General features: G+C 52.8%; 1 protein-coding gene across 3 annotated transcripts in view; it reads left to right on the forward strand.

Annotated features, from left to right (window-relative positions):
* The window catches only part of RXRA (retinoid X receptor alpha), a 106,578-nt gene that overhangs the window by 47,686 nt on the left and 38,725 nt on the right, over positions 1-20,167 (forward strand). For all 3 annotated transcript variants that reach the window (XM_060691588.2, XM_060691569.2, XM_060691603.2), the window contains exon 2: positions 17,919-18,166. In XM_060691588.2, coding sequence (XP_060547571.1) covers positions 17,919-18,166 — 248 coding nt within the window. The remainder of the gene's footprint in view (positions 1-17,918; positions 18,167-20,167) is intronic.

A 20,167-nucleotide genomic window follows, 5' to 3' on the forward strand; every position in this document is an offset into this window, starting at 1 on the left:
CAGGGCAAAGAGAAGGAGGGGCGGCATTCTCAAAAATGGGGCTGCCTCCCCTCCCCCCTGGGCGCTTTTGGCCGGAAGCTTCATTTCCTTGCAGTTTCAGGTTGGTTTCCTAGTAAAGTTTTCATGAATTTGGCAGCAAAGGTTTTACTTTCTGAGAAAATCGGAAAAGATCAGAGAATCGTGGAAAATGTCTAGTAACATTAAATATTTATATGAGTTTGCATATCTTGTGGTGCTTGTTCAGAAATCGCTCGTGGCAGTTCATGGAACAGATTTGAAGGCACAAAGAATGCGCACATGCTTGCATGAAACATGAAGCAAAAGCAACACAAAACGAAGTGTGGGGGTTGGGCAGCAGGGGAGAAATGCCCACAGCCAGGGCAGAAGGGCCCTGCAGCACCAAAGACGCCTCCTGGGCCAGGAAAGCCGGAGCTAGCATAAAAGGAAGAAAGCAAGATTTTCCGCGTATTTTCCAGGGCTAAGGAATCCAGACTGTGTGCCAAGAAACGAGTGTGCGGTAGTTGTGTTGTTTTTCTCTCCGATGCTTGAATCTGGTTCTGCTCTTTGAGGGGAGTGGGGGAAGAGGCCCCTCCTTGGCTTCAGAGGTTTCAGAAACAATTTCCCACACGTTCCTTTCGTAATACAAAAACTGGGAAACTGAACTTTATTCTCTGTTTTTAAGAAGATGCCATCTTAGGCAGTTCTTCTAAGTATTTATTATAAATTCTCTTCAGCCCAGTAAGGAATTGGCAATCAAGGGGTTTATTTTCCTGAGGTTAGAAACGGTTTAGAGCTGTTGGGTGGGCTCAGAGGGCTGAGGTTGGCTGCTGCTTCCTGCTGATTGCTCCAAAAGCCCCCTTCCTTCCCCCCCAATTTTGTTCCCCTCCCTCAAATGATTCCATGCTGCAGAGGAAGGGCCCAGCCCTCCTATCCCTGCCTCCGTCCCAGCCACTGTCTGTCCCACAAAGCCCCCTTGAGGGTTGCCTGGCCTGCTTGACTTAATACCTGGAGTTCTGGATTCGGGTGGCGGGGTCTCCTCTAGCAGGGATGGTTTGGCCTGGCCTTCTTTGCAGAGCATGCCAGAACAGTGGCTGGGTTTTCACTGCCAGTCACCAGTCAGTTGTGGGCATCCGTGGGGCAACTTCCACTTCTTGGTTTTGCTCTGTATGGTTCCCCCCCTGGGGGGGGGGCTGTAGGCAGTGGCAGTTCTGGGCACGAGCTCTTGCCCTTTGGGCTGCAGAGGCCACCTGTGCCAGGTGAGGCTCAGTTGTCTGCCCAGAGGAGCACCGGATGAGACCGCGGCAGGGCCCTCCCAGTGGGGCTGCTTGAAGGATGAGTGGAAATGTCAGCTGATGCTGAATGCCCGGGGTGGGGCTAAAGTTAGAGAGCCCCTCTTTGCCAGTGCTGCGTGGGGCATTTCTGGGACCTGGAGGATAATCCCTCTTCAGCCGAGCTTGGCCAAAGCAGTTTCTGGTTTTGACTTCTGGAGCTGCCTTTTTGGCCTTTGGTCTGATGTGCAGCCCCCAAATTCCCAGACAATCCAGGCCCAGGCAAGAGCTGGCCATGCTTGGGTTCCAAGCCCAGCTGAGACCACAGGGACCTGAAAGATCTCAAGAACCTGTGGCCAGAACATCGGACGCTGGTCTTCTCTGCTCTCCATCCTGCCTGGAGCCCGCTTTGCATCCGTGATGCTGGGTTCCTAGCGGGGGATGCCCACACCTGAGGCATTGATCCTTAGGACGCTCTTGGGTTTTAAATCGATTCTGAGACCCACCTTCTCTACCCAGCCTTTTCCTCAGGAGAAGCCGCACCGCTCTTGGCATGAAATTGGCATTGAAATGTCCGGACACATTCACTTTCATTCTATAAACAACTTGTCGTATCAACATGTTCAGAATATTTGGTTTTCTGCCCAGTTGCCCCTGGGACAGACTCATCTGCCCATCTTCCTCTGAGGTTGGCCCAAAAATGCCCAGCCCGGTGGGGGGCAGTTGCTGGCTGGAGCTCAGCCCCCCTCACCCCAGTGCTTCTGCTGCTGCGAAGAAGCTCCTTATGGAAGAGGCCTTTCCCGCCAGCCTTTACAAGCATGGATGGCATTGGGCAATGCAGCGACAAGTAACAGTTGCCTACAATCCTTGTGTGTGTATGTGTGTGTTTGTGCGTCTGTCTAATGTTTTTAAAGCATTTCTAAAAAGACATTTTTGAAATCTGTAAACCTGGAATCCCCGTCATTTTAGAGGCAGGAGATTTGGACTTTCAAAGAGTGTTTTGAGGCACCGTCACCACGACAGGCAGGTGGGAAAGGTGTGGCCAGTCAAAGGTCATCCATTTCCAAGAAGGCAAACTGATCAGGCGGTTCCTGCCGCTCCTAAAACATTGCCAGTTTTATGGCACATTATGCAGTGTTGCACAAGACTTAACCACACCAAATGCCAAAATGCATCTCTTAGCCCTGGTCTCTTGCCCCAAGTTGGAGATTCTTCACTCTAGAGCCCTTGCCCAGCGCTTGCCCTTCCCTCGATCATGGCAGGATGCCCAGCACCCCCCCTTTTATTCCTCTTGCGGAGAGCAGTTGTGCTGCTCTTTCTGAGCTCCTGGGAGATTTACGCCAGTGAGTTGCTCTGGTCAGAAGGGCTGCACCCCAGTCCTTGGCATAAAAGGGGCAACCAGAAATGCCTCTGGGGCAGTTGTGGGTGATGATTTGAGAGGAAGCGTGTTTAGACGGTGGCAGGTGAGGGCAACGGCAGCAGAAATGGGTTGGTGCATGTTGTTGTGTTTCAGGCTTCCTCTGAATGTCATTTTTTTGGAATAGAATGTGCAAAGGGGAGAGGCAAATGTTTCTGATGCTCAGAGGCAGGAATATTTATGAGCTCCTTCTTGAGAGAGCACTTAGAGTGGTTTAACTTTCAAGTTGCTCTGGTCTACGGTTGCAAGCAGCTCAACCAAAGCAAGCTAGCTGGCACATGGACCAGCTACTGAGCACAAACCACACTCTGGGTCTGCTAACTTCCAGATGGGAAACCGTGCCCTGTCCTGACTGGCACAATAGGGTTCAGGAGGACCCAGGGCAGGACGGGCCATTTTGCTGCAAGTACATGATATACGCAACTAGCCCTCCGGCCTTTTTCTATTCCAAATCCAGTTCTATGATGGTTTCTCTGGATTGCTGGTCTTGAATACAGGAACCAGCCTGGACAAGGGGAGGCTTCAAAGACATTCCACGTTGACTCTAGCAAATGTCCTGCCTTCCTTCACTTTCCTGCCCCAAATTGGCAGGGGTGATGCATGTTACTTGAGGTTTCAACTCTCTTCATTGGAGGGGCCAGAAGGAGGCAGATTCAGGGGGCTCACCTTTTCCGCATCTTGCACAATGCTGCTTACAGAAGAAACATTGTGGTGGCCGTGTTTGTTGGCAAATTGGAGAAATGGGCTGGAAGGAACAGAATAATACTGTAAGAAAATAACATACACACTGGCAGGATGGTGATACTGTAGCTGGGTTGGCAGCGGTACTTGGAGCAAGATTAGAGCAGAGAGGTTGATGGTTGGCTGATTCTGAGTGAGCGAGGAGGGCAAAGCACTCTTCAGGCTTCACTTCCAGACCAGGGCAAAGCAGCTCCACGCTTCCTTAGGGCCGTGCCAGAGAAGGGCAGCCAGACAGGCGATCCTGCCAGTCAGGGGGCAGTTGCGATGGCAGCCCTTTCGCCACCGATTGGTTGGGGATTGCAATCCAAGCTAGAAAATCCTTTGCTCTCAAGATGGCAGCCCCTCCCTGGACGAATTCGCCCTGTGATGTTGTCCCAAAGGTGCTTTTTTCCCTGGAGGCAACTGGACTTTCTTGTTTTTTCTTTTGAAGACCTTTCGCTTCTCATCCAAGAAGCTTCTTCAGCTCTGACAGGATACAATCTCTATAGACTTTTAGCTATACAATTTGGGATGAAGACCCTTGGAATGGGGTGGGAGGAGGAGGAATGGATTTCCAGAGGGAAAAAAAATTGCAGGCTACAGGAACCATTTGCACCACTCAGGTGGACCCTGAGGACACAGATAAGCCTCCAAGTGGCCTCAAGGACCCTCTCAAAGGGTGCCAAGGACCAGGTGCAGTGGAGCAAAGTGGGAGTGCTTCCCAAACCCTTTTCTTCTTTGACGGTGTCAAAGGCAAAAAGTCTCAGCCTGCCCTATGGGGGTGGGGGGTGGGGGGTTGGGGGTGCAGTGAGGGAGTCCCCTACGTCAACTGCCTCCCTCTTGAGAAAAGGCACAAGGAAACCCTAAGGAAGCCATAAAGGGCAGGGTTCCTGTTTAGGTTATTTTGAGAGGAAGGGAGGATGTTCCCACAGGCAAACACACACACACACACACACACACACAACCGCACCGCACAGTGCTTGGCCGCCCACATTCTCTTATCTCCCAAAAGGGGCTAAAACGAGAAATGCCACTGGCCGGAAAGGGAAGTGGCCAAACGCAGGAGAACTTCTCTCTCCGGCACTAGAAATGAAACCAGGAGTGGGACTTTCTCTCTTTTTGGTGGACTTTCTTGCCATTTGAGTCCCCGGTTTTGAGGTCAGAGCGGAAAGTCGGGCCAGATGAAAGGAGCGAGGAGCAAATAGAGCCGCCTTCCCCACTTCCTTTTTGCTGTCGGGATCTTCTTCACCCAGTGCAGCTGAAAGTCTTCCCACAGGAGGCGGGGAGGGGGGCTCATTAGCAGAAGGCATGGGGGAGACCGCTTGAGACAGGTGGGACAAGCTCTCAGGAGAAGATGCTCCTGGGTGTTTAGCATGGTGGAACCTCCAGATGCAGCCTAGAGTGCCAGAGAACCTTGAGCCACTCCTGGTTGGACACAGGGCAGGGCTGGGGGATTGGATACAGATTTTCTCCTGGCAGGTCAGCCTCTTTCTCTCCCTTTTCCTGATTTCCCACAGCCCCCTCTTCAGGCAGCCTCAGCCCACCTGTCCATCCACCCAGCCCGCTTGGTGTCTTCAAGGCTGGTGCTCTATTGGCAAGAGGCATTTTGGCTTGCTGGGGGGGGGCGATCCTGTGTGGGGGCAGGCTGGCCTTGGCACTTCCTCCCCCACCTCTGCTTTGATAGGTTTGCCTTGACAACATGTTTGCATGTTTCTGGATGTGTGAGGCCAAGAACCATCAGTGCCCTAAAAGATCCTCCCAGAATTGCTGAGTTCAAAGGATGTATCCCATTAGTGTGCAGAGAAGCAAGAGTCTGGGACAGGGATATCAAACTCCAAGGCCCATGGGCCGCATCTGGCCCACGGGGTGCTTAAATCTGGCCCGTGGTGCCGGCCTTGAAATAGCAAAGGACCGGCCCGTGGTGCCTCTGGCAGCCAAAACAGGGTGCAGGGTGTGTGGGGGGGGGGTTGTGCCCCGTTTTGGCTGGCAAGGTGCTGCAGGAGGCGTCGGTCCCATTTCCTCCCCCTCCCCCGCTGGCCCATGGAGGAGAACTACAATGCTTATTCGGCCCTGGAAGAAGTCCAGTTTCACAGCCCTGGTCTAGGACAACTCACTGCAGGATTAGGAAATGGTGGAATAGAATCCTTACAGAAAGGATGCCACAGAAGGGACAAAATGAAATATGAGTGATACAAATTAGAATTTTTTAAATAATTTTAAATAATTAAATTGAATTGTTGAATTGTCCCACAGCAAGTTGGCCGTGGGAAGCTCTCCCTTTCGGTCAAGGAAGATGTGGGTCAGTGCTGAAGAAAGCAGTTGGGGCAGTCTGCAAAGGCAGCCACTTGGGCGGAGGGCAGCAAAGCTCCAGGGGAGCTCACAAGACCCTCCTGCTGGCTTCTGGCTGGTGCCCCCTCCCCAAAGCACTATGGCCCAGGAGCCCCCTGGCAACTGGAAGCCCCCTTGGATCACAGCCAGTGGTTTCCAGGTGTGAGCTGAAGGCTGAGTGACTCCCTCTTCCATGTGGCTTGACTGGCTGCTCCTGAGCTGTCCGGGTTTCCGGTCCTGCCCTCTCTCTGGCCACGGTCAGAGGCAGGCCAGGCCGGCGGGCACCAGGACTTCTGCCAGGCTGGAGGCCCAGCTGCTCCACGGTGAGAGGGGTTGGCTTTTGAGCTGATGCCTTTGCAAAATCAGCTGTAATTAGTGGCTGACATTTCCGCTAGAGGTGGCAGGTTTTAAGTGAATCACTGTAACTTTTGTATTTTATGTTCATTTTATTTTCACCAACCGGAGGTTTGTGGCTGGTGCACAAAGCAATAAAGCAAAGCCATGAGCACAATCTAAAGCAGGAGTCTCCAACCTTGGCAACTTTAAGCCTGGAGGACTTCAACTCCCAGAATTCCCCATCCAGCTTAAAGTTGCCAAGGTTGGAGACCCCCGATCTAAAGGGTGGGTTTCTGTGCAGACCACGTGTTTCCCATCTGGCTGGCAGAGGAGCAAGTGTCCCTCTCCCAGGCAGAGGACCAGGGCCCTGTTTCTGCCCCACATTGCTGCTTGCCTCTGGCTGAAATGCAGCTCTCCCTCTTCTGCCTTGGAGGAGGGCCAAGCCTGGCTGGGGATTTGAACCCTCGGGGCTCTGGCGTCTGAGCAGGCCTGATGCGGGGGGACTGTAGCATTGCTCCTCCGGGCTCCGTGTACTTCCCCTCCCCCCCTGGGGGGGCATTGAGGACCCACCCATCCAGGAAACTTGGGTTCTGCTGCATCCAGGGGCTTTCTATTCCCTTGCCCAACCTGCCCCTGGACAGTGAAAGAACCCCCCCCAAATTAATACCCTTAATATTAGCAAATTGTGGTCTGACTGTGAAATGGAGGGAGTGATACGCATCATGATTTATTTATGCCAAAATGCCACTTGGTTGGTGTGCATTGCCTGGGGTGTCTAATGTCATTGTGTCGGCACTGAGCATTGTAGAACTTGTGACGAGGGCTTTTGTCTCTGAGCCACCTCAGGGCGATTCAGCTTTCATTGTGGGTTGTAACAAGCGTGTGTGGAGTTGATTGTGTGTACGTTCAAGTAATAAACAGGGATGCCCCCAGAACAAAACCTCGGTGTGACCACATCCTCACTCGGACGTCATGGGAATTTCGGACTTGCTTCCTTGCAGGTCAGGGGCAGAGTTGGGGGTGGAACAAGGGAGATGATTTGACTCTCCCGGGAGAATTTCTGCTCACCTGGATTTGGCCATTTTCAAATCGGGGAGAGAGGCAGGCAGCCCCTTCCCCAAAGAGGCAGCCTGCCTCCCCTGCATCGCCCTAGGGAGCCTCACCGCCATATTTGAAGGCGAAGCCTTGTGAGAGAGACTCCTCCTGCTGCATCCTTAGCCTTCTCTGGATCCATGCTGTCCATCTGAGCTCTCACATTCCTGGTCCTGGGATGAAGAGCGCTTTGCGGTGGCCATCGTGGCTCTGCCGGCCCTGGTCTTTTCCCAGACCGAAAGCCTCCTGGCTGGGAAAGGCCGCCGGGCTGTGGAGCAAAGGCAAAGCGCGTGACTTAAGTGTGGCAAGAATTTTGACAGCTGGCAGAGAGCGGACGCTGGGCTGCCGGTTCCCACGGGAGGAAAATCCAGGTCAGGGAATCTGCTCCGTTTCTGCTCGCTGCCTGGTCGTTGCCCGAGACCACCAACCTCGCTGCCCTGATTAGAGCACTCGCCCCTTCCTAATTAGGCCGGGAGCCAAGAGGGGAAGCGAGGGGGATGGAATGGAACATCCTTTGGGATCAGAAGTGACGGTCCAACCCGTTCCCAGCTGGCTTCCTTGCAAAACATGGAAGGGGCGGGGGAATGTCCGAACAGCTGGGAAGAAAACAAGGCATCTTTTGTCTCACGTGGTGCAGTTGGGATAGAGTCAGAGAAGAGATAAATTATTTGTATGGTCGGATCAGTCCCCACCTGGGATATAGTTCCAGTGGAAACTCTCCGGCAGCTAAGAAGCTGCCAGGTTTCTCAGTGGTGATGGCGAAGATGTTTCGGTCACCTTCATGTCAGGTAGATCATGGGTGCAAGAATTGAACAGGCCCAAAATGTCATGTGTTTTTCCCACCAAGTTTTTTATTTTTTATTTTTTTTAATCAAAATATCAAATCAATGGGTGAACAGTGTGGCACCTGGGTGTCATACATTCTAATACAAAATGTCAGGTGTCTTCAAAATTATTATTATTATTATTAATCAAATTTCTATACCGCCCTACTCCCGAAGGACTCAGGGTGGTGAACAGCCAAGATAAAATATTCATGATTTTATAAATTGGGTGTTTTAATCTGTGTTTCGGCCAAAATATTTAATAATTTTAAGGGATTTTTAATATTTGTATTATCTGATATTGGAAATTTTTTTAATGTAATGAGGTAAAGAGAAAAATTATACAGGGGAGGGAGGGGTTTAAGTTTATATATAAGTGTTATATTAGGGTTCTTTATGAGTATGAGTATATTATAGGGAAGTCTGGGGGGAGGGGAGGGTTAGGGAGGGTTAGGGAGGTTGGGAAGTTTGGGGGGGTGGAGGGGGAAAAGGGGTGAAAATGTAATTGTAAAACTTTTGCAATAAAAAAAATAAAATAAAATAAAAATCCCTTAAAATTATTAAATATTTTGGCCGAAACACAGATTAAAACACCCAATTTATAAAATCATGAATTAAAAAATTTAAAAGAGGAGAGTTAGGCCAGGCCAGCCTGCTGAAATAGAAAAGTTTTGAGAGCACGGTGAAACGTGCGCAGGTCCGGGATCCTCCGTATCTCTGGGGGGAGCTCGTTCCAGATGGTAGGTGCCCCCAAAGAGAAGACTCTCCCCCTGGGGGCCGCCAGTCGACACTGTTTGGCCGATGGCACCCTGAGGAGCCCCTCTCTATGGGAGCGTACTGGTCGGTGAGAGGCTATTGGTAGCAGGAGGCGGTCTCGTAAATACCCCGGTCCGATGCCATGGAGCGCTCTAAAGGTGGTAACCAAAACCTTGAAGTGCACCCGGAAGACCACCGGGAGCCAGTGCAGCTCGCGCAGGAGGGGGGTCACATGGGAGCGCCACGTCAGTCCCATAACCACCCGCGCGGCCGCATTCTGGACCAGCTGGAACCTCCGGGTGCTCCTCAAGGGGAGCCCCATGTAGAGAGCATTACAATAGTCCAGGCGGGAGGTGACGAGGGCATGAGTGACCGTGCGTAACGAGTCCCGATCCAGAAAGGGACGCAACTGGCGAATCAGGCGGACCTGATGAAAAATCCTCCCGGTCACGGCCGTCAAGTGCTCTTCTAAAGACAGCCGTGAGTCCAGGAGGACACCCAAGTTGCGAACCCTTTCCGTGGGGGCCAATGACTCGCCCCCAATAGTCAGTGATGGCACCAACTGACTATATCGGGATGTCGGAAACCACAGCCACTCGGTCTTGGATGGGTTGAGCCTGAGTCTGTTTCTCCCCATCTAGATCCGCATGGCCTCCAGGCACCGGGACATCACTTCAAGGGCATCATTGGGGTGGTCCGGGGTGGAGATGTACAGCTGAGTATCATCAGCGTACTGATGGTACTTCACCCTGAAACCACGGATGATCTCACCCAGCGGCTTCACATAAATGTTGAACAGAAGGGGCGAGAGGACCGACCCTTGTGGCACCCCACATACAAGGGGCCTCAGGGTCGACCTCTGCCCCCCTGTCAACACGGACTGCGACCGGTCAGAGAGAAAGGAGGAGAACTACCGTAGGACAGTGCCCCCCCCCCCAACTCCTCTAGCCGGTGCAGCATGATACCATGGTCGATGGTATCAAAAGCCGCTGAGAGGTCTAATAGGACCAGGACAGAGGAACAACCCCTGTCCCGAGCCCTCCAGAGATCATCAACCAACGCGACCAATGCCGTTTCCGTGCTGTACCCGGGCCTGAAGCCCGACTGGAACGGATCCAGATACGACGATTTATCCAGGTACTGGGGGAGCTGCCGCGCTACCACACTCAACAACCTTCGCAATGAAGCGAAGGTTGGAGACTGGACGATAATTTACCAACGCTGCCGGGTCCAGGGAAGGCTTCTTGAGGAGAGGCCTCACCACTGCCTCTTTCAAGGCGGCAGGGAAGACACCCTCACTCAGGGAAGCATTTATAATCCCCTGGAGCCAGCCTCATGTAACCTCCCGAGAGGCCAGCACCAACCAGGAGGGACACGGGTCCAGTAAACATGTGGCCGCACTCAGTCTGCCCAGTATCCTGTCCACGTCTTCGGGCGTCACAGAATCAAACTCTTCCCAGATAATATTCACAAGACCTGCCTCTGTCCTCCCCGCTGAATCTACCCAGTCAGAGTCCAGGTGTTCCCGAATCTGAGCGATTTTGTCATACAGATACTGTACAAAATCCTCGGCTCTGCCCTCCAAGGGGTCCTCCCCTGCTTCCTGGTGGAGCAGGGAGCAGGTCACCCTAAACAGGGCGGCCGGGCGTTTATCTGATGATGCAATAAGAGTGGCAAAATAGTTATACTTCGCCACTTTTATCGCCACCAGGTAGGTCTTAATATGAGACCTTACCAGTGTTCGGTCAGATTCAGAATGGCTGGCCTTGCGTCCTTCAAGAATAGGACTGAGTAGTTTAAGCTTTTCAGGAACTTTGGGCACCCAGTCAGCTCTTGAAATGCCCATTCCATGTCTCTGGGTTCTGATGCAGGCCTCTTTGGGCAGCTGTCCACTGCTGGAGTCGATTGGAAGCGTAACAACTGCCCTGGCTCGGGTGCCTGTTTCTGCCTGCCAAGCAGCTTGTGTGTGTCTCAGAAGTCGGAGACGAGGCTGTTGGTTCTGTTAGATACAGATTACAGATTAACAGAATTGGAAGGGACCTTGTAGGTCATCTAGTCCAACCACCCGGCCAGCAGACCCTACACCAATAACTGACAAATGGCAGTCCAGTCTCTTCTCGAAGGCTTCCACGGATGAAGCTCCCACAACTTCTGAAGGCAGCTTCTGTTCCACTGGTTAATTGCTCTCACTGTCAGGAAATTTCTCCTTATTTCCAGGTTGAATCTCTCCTTGATCAGTTTCCATCCATTGTTCTGGCCTTCAGGTGCTTTGGGGAATAGCTTGGCCCCCTTCTCTCTGTGGCAGCCCCTCAAGATATTGGAAGATGCTATCCTTGCCAGACAAGACTTTACTTTTCTCTACATTGAATTTCATTTTGTTAGATTGCTTGAGAAGATGCACTCAGCTCAGCTGGGCTCTTTCTTAAGGGCTCCCCTTAACTTTGGGGGGGGGCTCCTAGGCAGCTTCTTCTCACAGCTCCGTCTTGCTTGGCTGCTCCTACTATTCGGGACTGCACAGAAGAAGGGCGGGGCCGTCTGGGGGCTGGCATTTTTCCAGCACCGTCCTCGCCCTCCCACCAACTTCTCAAAGCCCCCCCAGAATGGCTGGCTCCCCTGCCCCTTTCCAGCCTCAGCAAACAGACCCTGGACTTTATTCCCAGCCCGCCCAGCCCTTCCCAGTTTCCTCTCGGGTTGAAGTTCAGCTCCTCCAGAGGGGCCATTAGGCCATTTCCACTCAGGTGCTGTTGCTGCAATTCGGAGGCTGCAACCTGCCTCCCAGGCTGGGCCTCCCCTCCTGGAGGGTCAGTTCAGAGCAAGCCTTGCCTTCCTGAGGGGAAGGGGGTCTCGTGCCATTTCCAGGGTGTCCTGCAGCTGTGATGGCCACACCGTTACCCTGTGAACAGCGTTAGGATTTGAGGTTCAGTGTTTTTCCTTATTGGTTGCTATTGCTGATATTTCTGCAAAGTTGACGAGGAAGAGCCGCGAAGAGTCACAACTGAATTTCTTGGCATGTCTTAATTTTATCTTCTTTTATTTCATTGTTAGCTTTTCATCCCCATTTACAGAGTGGGAAAAAAACCATGTCCATTTGGGGCTCAGCATATTCGGGTGGCTCACATGAAACAGGAAACCCAAATTGTGACACATTCCAGCTTGTTGCTCTCGGGAGCTCCTTCTAGTCACAGGGGCTTCTTGCTTGGTTCTAATGACACTCGGGAAACTTCCAGAGCTGGGTTGGCTGAGCCTTGAGTCTCCTTCCAAGCCAGCAAAGATCGGGCTTCAGCCTCTGACTTCTCCAGAGGGAGAGAAGCTGCCCTGGATGGGCCTCCAAACAAAGTGGCTCTGAAAATGAGTGGCCGCCGGGGCCCCCAAGCAGCTCCTGGGGAGCCTCAGAGTCTGTGCTGGGTGGGGGGTTGAGCAAGGGTCATCCAGGGACTCCAGGGCCCTCAAAAGAGGTCGAAGGAACCGGATCGATCAAGTGGTTATGATCACCCAAAATGTTAGGATCTGCTGTCTGGCTCCGGGGTGCAGAAACCGGAAGAAGGATTTGACCACAGGAAGGTAAACTCTGTTGAACATTAGATAATAGTGTCACATAGCAGGAAAGTGAAGCCAGGGACCTTGAGCTGAAGCTCATCTGTTGGGGATGCTTCAGTTCGGAGTCCTGCACTGAAGAGGGGTTGGATTGGATGGCCTCAAAGGGCCCTTCCAACTTGAGAATTTTATAATTTGAAATAAAGTTGCCCAAAATGTAGGCTGCTGTTGAGAAGAATAATCATGCAGGCCAGATCTGGATGCAAACTAATTTGTACCCTTGAGAAACAAAAACGAAGCTGTTCCGTTTCTTGCCCCACGATGGCCAGGGGGCCTCCTTGGGGGTCCCAGCCCCTGAGGATGCCTGTTACCCTTTGCCAGAGATGGCAGCTGCCTCCTCGTCCAAGGTGGTTGGAGCATCAAGGCTTGGGACCCCGGGTTTGCTAAAAAGGGGCACCGGCATGGTTTCCCATTTGGTCTTCTCTTCCTCATCAGCCACCCCAACTCCTTGCCCTGATCAACATGTCTGTCCGATGTTTCCATGGGATCTGCTGAACACACGCGTGTCAGGGAGACCTTCTTGGCAAAGGAAGGGAATGTCCACCTTTAGCTGGATGCTAAAGGTGTTGATGAGCTTTTGACTACTTGACTTAGGATCAAATTGGAAACGGGTTTTCCATTGCAAAGCTCAGTGGCTCTTAAGTGAGACACAACCAATTTTTTGACTTTTCCCCCCATGGTTGCTACCTTCAATTGTTTGGTTTTTTAAAAAAAAAAATTGATTTATATGCTGCCCTTCTCCGGAGATTCAGGGCGGCTTACAATGTGCTAAGCAATAGCCTTCATCCTTTTTTGTATATTTATACAAAGTCAGCTTATTGCCCCCACAACTGGGTCCTCAATTTACCTACCTTAGAAAGGATGGAAGGCTGAGTCAACCTTGAGCCTGGCAAGAGTCGAACCTGCAGTAATTGCAGGCAGCTGGTCTTAATAACAGGGTGCTTTAGACCACTGTACTACCAAGGCTCCTTGTTAAGTGAATCATGCAGTTTGTTCACTGGCTTTGCTTGTCAGAAGCTGGCTGGGAAGTCAGAAACAGCAATCACGTGTGCCTGGAACACTGCAACTGTCATCAATACACACTGATTGCCAAATGTCCACATTTTGATCATGTGGGGATGCTGTGATGGTTGCATGAGGACCAGTTGTAAGTGCTGTTGTAACTTCGAACAGCCACTAAACGAAGGTTTGCAAGTCTGAGACATCGTATTGATGGGAGTTGGCAGAAGGCTGAGAAATAATAATAATAATAATTAATGCCCCCTTTAAAACTCACCCACCTCTTTCCTCTTTCAGTGCAAATTCCCACCCTGGAGGGAGGAATACTCTCTGCATGTAGCAATCCTTGCGCTGCATTGTCGTTGTCATGGACTGAGTTGTAGCCTTGCTCTGCTTGTTTATTTTTGTGGCTTAGTGTGCAAAGTGGGGGAACGTCCTAACTCCTTAAGGCCCTTAAGCATCCCAGGGAAACCCAACCGTGGGGGGTGTTCACACATCAGCTGTGCCTAAAATAAATCGCCCACATGACGAGTAGGCTTATGACTCTTGGCTTCAGGCACTGGTCTGTGGAAGGGCTGCCTGCTGCCTCTGCCTTGTGCAACCAGGGCTGGGGCCTGGGGCCTGGGGCGAATCTGACTCGGGGACAGCAGACCAGCTATTTGTGAGCAGGCCAAGGGCTCAGGCGCAACCCTAGGATGCCCATGAAAGGGGCCCCTTGTAATACAGGTGCGCATTGAATTCCAGGGCTGAAGGGTTGCACCCTCCCCATATTTGCCCTGCTGTTGAACTCCTGGAAAGCCCCCCCCTCGCCATGAGCCTGTAAGAAAGCAGGTGGTTGAATGGAAGCTTTGCTTGGCGGGTGGGTGAGCACACCTGGGTGTGCAGTCAAAACCTGCTGAGACGGGACTCGCTGGCTTCCACTTTAGATGTTATTCTCCAGGAAAGCAAATGAAAATTAGCCAACCCCCTTACCGAGATTGGTATATTCTGACAAGGCAAAATTGCCCTTCTTTGCTGTGCCTGGACATCCTGGCCCTTTTCTCCTCTGTGTAGCCGGAGAGGATTCAGATTAACAGAGTTGGAAGGGACCTTGTAGGTCATCTAGTCCAACCTCTCCAAGCAGGAGACCCTCCACCATTTCTGACAGATGGCAGCCTAGTCTCTTCTTGAAAGCTTCCAGGGATGAAGTTCCCACAACTTCTGAAGGCAATTTCTATTCTATGGGTTGATTGCTCTCATTGTCAGAAAATTTCTCCTCATTTCTAGGTTGAATCTCTCCTTGTTCAGTTTCCATCCATTATTCCTTGTCTGGCCTTCGGGTGTTTTGGAGAATAGTTTGACTTCCTCCTCTCAGTAGCAGCCCCTCAAATATTGGAAGATGCTATCATGTCTCCCCTGGTCCTTCTCTTCACTGCAACCGTTCATCGTATGTTTTAGCCTCCGGTCCCCTAATCATCCTGGTTGCTCTTCTCTGCACTCTTTCTAGGGTCTCAACCTCTTTTTTATAGTGTGGTGACTTCTCTTGAGCAGGAGGCTCAGCCTCACCAACTTTCCACAGTTCCAGGCAGAGGCAAACATCTGGCTTTTCAGCCAAGGTCTTCCCAGTTGGCTTTGGAAAAAGATTAGAGTGCTGAATGGTCATGGGGCTTTTCCCATTGCTCAGCCTTCTTGTCGGTAAACCCCTGGAAGTCTCCCAATGCCACTTGCTTATAAGAGAAACTGCTATTTTTAGAGCAATTCTCTGGGTGGCACACAGAAAAATAAACCATAAACTTTAAAAATGCAGAAGAAACATTAAAATGAGAACATGGCACTAGAGCACAAACACAATAATTAACAAGGGCAGAACACAAGAGATGCAAATTCCTCCTCATTTCAGCTCCTCATTTCCGCAAAACACCTGGAGTTGACCTGCTCACACCAATTAGTATGTTCCTAGGTTTTTCAAGTTTTTGCTAAACTTTCCTCTACTAAAATTAGAGAAGCCCTTCCTTTACACAGCTGAAAAATATGTTTATACTTTTCAAAAAGAGGAGAGATGCTATCAAAGAAGAGTTCCCACACTAGTTCCTGAACTTGGAAATAGGAGGAGCAAAAACTCCTGCAGAGGCACAACAAACACTCCAAATGCCTGGCCTTCGAAGGGGGATTTAACCACCGCAAGGAGCGGGAGACCTCGCCATGAATGGGGCAGGCACAGCTGTGGGCAGCCCTCTGGCTTGCTGAATAGCATGCCATGGCCGTTGGTCTGGAGGGTGGCAGCACATGGGGGCTGTGACACGGGAGCCAAAACGGGCCAGCTGCAAGCAGCAGCAGCCACCGCCGCCAGAACTATAAAGTTGTGGGTTCAGGGTTAACCCTGCTTAACCCAGGTGGCTTCTGCTCTTAATGCTGGATCGGCAGCCCCCTGGCCCACCACTGTGTTATCCTTGCCCGGGGGAGGATGGCAAGGCTCCCTTGATCAGTACCCCCTCCCTCTGGCCAGGCAGGCAGCAGGACTGTTGGGGTGGACAGTCAAGAAACTTCGAGTGCCAGGTCTGGCAGGGAGGTTGGCATTCTCAGCTGCTTTGCAACTTGGCCTTGTTTTCTGAGGACTGACTGGGCAGTGCTTGGTGATGCTCCCTCTCCACCCCCTCCCCCCGTCAGTGGGTTTGTCCTCATTAAATGTGCCTGGTGGGCAGGAGGGCAAGGCAGGCTGTTTAGGCAACAGGGTACTGGCAGGGGTGGTGCATTTCACAACACACTGTGCCTTCTTCCCCCACCTGATTAAGTAAGTGGTGTGACCCAGGCCTGTACTGTGAGAGTCCAGTGCTGACCGTCCCATTTGTGGAGCTGCAGTTGATGTGACAAGGAATTTAATGGGAGTTCCAGAGTGGTCTCTGCCACCCTGGCCCTTGCCACCCTCTGTGCCCTAGTTCTGCTGGCCACTCAGCCTCCCAAAGAGCAGCCTTGCTCTGGGTGCAGTTGAAGGCTTGACCTGAGCGCAGGGGGGGGGGGACACCCTGATTTGGACTGTCCTTCCCCTCCCACCCAAAGGGTTTTTAGGAAAATGTTTGCAGGTGGGTGGTTTGATGTGATCTTAGTTTTAGCAAGCCACTTACAGTTTTGGAAAGGCAGCATGACAACGTTCCATTTGGTAATGTCACAGGCTGCGCAGCACAATGTTGGCTGCAGAAAGTAAGACATTTCCCACACAAGAACTGATTTGCTGGGTTGCTGCATTCGGGCTTTTAAAATACTGAATTTTTGATGTGCCTTCAGGTCTGTGTTAAAGTGACTTTCCCCCTGCTTTAAAATAGGTCATTCAGTCTGTTGTCTCTGCAGCTGCAGAGGGAGATTCTGGCAGCCGGTCAGAGATGACCCAGCGGATTGTGGCCACACTGCCCCGTGTCCCCCTATGCCAGGAGGGGATGTTCTTCAAGTGCTCTCTCTATTTTAGCCGTTTCCCCACCTCCTCTCTCACTCAGTGGGTGTGGGGGGGGAGTATCACTGCCTGCTCTGGGCTGATGTGGGTCACAGTCAAGAGGGCTGGCTTGCCCCTTGGTCACCAGTCTCTCTCTCTCTCTCTCTCACACACCCACACCCCGATGCCCATCAGCACAAAAACAAACTTCAGCAGGCAAAATGTCAGGCCCCATTGTGGTGTGTCTCTGTGTCTGTGTGAGTGCATCTACAGGCACATCTTGGGGTAGGTAGGTGTTCTTTATGCCTGTGGACGCCACCCCCACCCCTGCCCCACATGTTCCTTCACCTGAGCCTGGACCGTGGACTCAAACCAGCTCCCTGGGAACTCCCCCTCCAAGCCCCAGATGCCCAGGCTCCGGTCCTTCTCCCTGGGTGTTGGTTGGGGTGATGAGGCGATATACTGGATGTCTTGAACCCCTGAAAGGCACCCAGAAGCTTTTAGTTGGGCGGGGCTGGCCTTGGGAATCAGCCCCCACCCGTCAAGATGCACGTCTCCCTATTCAGCCGGAGCTCGTCTGAATCCGAGGGAGGCCGGAGGGCTCTGAATGGGGACGGCTGGGAGTCTGCTTTGGGCGTCACTCCATGACCAGGGGGCCATTTTCGGGCTTCCCAGGTGGGCCGAGGGTCAGGAAACGCTGGTGGAACTCCAGGGGTTGTTCCTGCATTGGGCCCCACAGCCAAGAACATCTCTCAAAATGAAACTGGGGAGAGAGAGAGATCAGGAAGTGGTGCCCAAGTGACCAAGCTGGCATTTTGAGCCATTCTGGTCAAAGGCTGAAACTCATGAGATGTTTATCAATTGTCTCAGTGTGGAAATTCCCAGAGAAAATGGGCACTCCAGCCACACAACTGACACAAAACTCTGGAGAGTTTCTCTGCCTTGTAGTGAAAGAGCTTCTCATGACATGGTTGATTAGGAAGCCTGTTGTGGCCTCCGATGCTTCTGTGCCCCACATTGCTGCCTTGAGCATCTCCCCACCCACCATTCTAAAAATATGCCTCTCTAACATGCCCCGGACTCTTCTTTCCTTCCGTTTTGCAAGGTGGATGTTTGGGGTCGGAAGGTGGCAGCCTCGGAAATGCCCCCATCTCAACTCGCTTCCTTTCTTTGCTCAACAGATTTTTCCACCCAAGTGAATTCGACCTCCTTAAGTTCTCCGACCGGCCGGGGCAGCCATATGGGCACACCTGCCCTCCACCCTTCCATGGGGCCCAGCCTTGGGGGCTCCTTGGGATCGCCCAGCCAGCTCCATTCACCCATCAACGGCATGGGGCCGCCCTTCTCCGTCATCAGCTCCCCGATGGGGCCTCACGCCATGTCTGGACCGTCCACCCCCGGCCTCGGATACGGAGCTGGCAGCCCACAGGTGAGTGCCCGGCTGGCTGGCTGAGTTGGGGGGGGGGGCGAGGGGAGATTTGGAGGGGTCTCTTCCGAGGGTCTGTTCTGAAGGCTATGGGGGAGGGGGAGTTGCTTAGCACTCCCACTCCACTTTTGCTCCAGGTTGCATCTGCCACCTCAGGTGGGGGGCGGGCACTTTCTGTCTTTTTGGTCTAGATTTCCTAAGGAATATATTAAATATTAAGAATTGCAGGGCAGGTAACTGGGAGGTTCTTAGAAAAACATACAGAACTGAAGGTGCCTTTCATTGGATATGAATAAATAGGTACCATTGCTGCCCACCGGACGACATGCTGTGGGTCCTTCCTAGGGCTTCTCCTCATAAGTGCCACGTTGAACATCGTGTGGGGTGGTGGATTTATAGCCTGACCCATCTGGCACCATCACTCTGTCTCTCTGCTTCTGCACCCCACTGCAGAGAAGACCTCCTTGCCTGGCGGCCTCTGCTGCAGGTGCCGCTTCAAGGGTGGGTGGGTGGGTCCCTCTGCTGTGCTTCACAGAAGATGTGCTCTTGCGGGAGACGATGAACGAGGCTGTGTGAATGGAGGCCTCCTGCCAAATGCCCCAGCTGCAGCCCCTTGGCCTCCCCCTCCCCACTTTGAAACAGCTGGTGCAGGATCAGGCTCCTCGTCCTCTCCCTGAGCAAGAGAGGGGCCCAAGGCCCGTGGGCTGCCCTTTCCTCCCCTGGGATGGAGCCGGCCCTGCTGGCTAGACAGACCCGGGGGTGAAGTTTTCCAGGGCAGAAACCCTGCAAAGACTGGATAAAAAGAGTGAGAGCCAAGCCAGGTGCCCCTGTAGCTGGGCTGCCCCCTGCACATCCAGCCAGGGAAGGAAGGGAGGGGTAACCCAGTGGGGGAAGCCAGAGGGACCTGGTTTCCCCCACCCCCCCAAATGTTCCTGCAGCTGCTTGATGGCTTCCGGCTGCTGTCAAGGCCCTGGGCACCAGCCAGGCTTGGCGTTGCTGATCAGCCTGAGTCGCAGAGGGGTGGCCCTGGGCTGAGGCAAGGGGGCTCAAGAGAACGGCTTCCTGCAGGTTGAGTGCCCATCTCCCTTCAAGTGGGGTCTCCGTTTGCTGCAAGGAGGCTGGAGAGCTGTGGGGAGGTTACCTAGTTGTGCCCTACATTGCCTCCCCCCCCCATTTTCTGTGCCTTTCTAGAGGGAGAGCCCCTACAGGCTCTGAAGGAGCTCCCCCCCCCCGGCTTGCACTGCCTGAATTGCCCTTTTGGGGAACTGGAGCCAGAAAGAGCTCTGGGGGGGGGGAGGTGCTCCTGTTACCTGTATATGCAGGAAGCCCCCCCACCCCCTGCAGCTTCTGCATCACAAAGAAAACGCCAGAAGTTTGGTTTGCTAAGGTCCAGCACAGAGCCTCTGGCAGACACCGGCGACCCTGCACACAGCCTGGTTCAGCCCACAGTTTGTAAAGGGCTCTGTTGTTGAGGGCAGGTGGCTTCTGAGCATGCACAGAAGGCTTTCCCAGGTGGCCTGCATGGCAATGAGAGCAGGAGTGACTTTTGGGCTTGCTGCATTCAATCCACCGTCCACCTTGGTCCACCTTTTAAGATTACTGTGGCTCAAGAAGGAGAAAGTTCCTTAAGCCCCCTGAAAAAGTGGCCTGGTGCATCCAGACGGGGCGGGCGGGGGCTTTTAATGGAGTGCTGTTGTGTGATGGGGCAATGTGCCTGGCTTGGGGAGCTCCTGAGCTTGCTGTGACATCACAGGAGTTCAGCCAATGGCTGGGGGCCAGAAAAGCCCAACGATTGGCTGTCCCCTTTCCAAGAGGAGAAGCTGAATGGGATGCAGGAGTTCCTCCCCAGGGTCACATTGAGGGGGGGAGCAGGAAGCCTGGGGGCTCCCCGGGGGCTCCAGTTCAGCTTGAGTCTGTGAGGTCAGGCGTGAGAGCGTTGCCCATCAGGGGTGTCCCCCTCGCCCTGGGTGGTCAGACCCCCCTGCTCACCAGCTGGGAGGGGGG

This window comes from Pantherophis guttatus, chromosome 16 (genome assembly GCF_059756535.1).
Source record: "Pantherophis guttatus breed Tessera chromosome 16, ASM5975653v1, whole genome shotgun sequence".
Lineage (NCBI taxonomy): Eukaryota > Metazoa > Chordata > Lepidosauria > Squamata > Colubridae > Pantherophis > Pantherophis guttatus.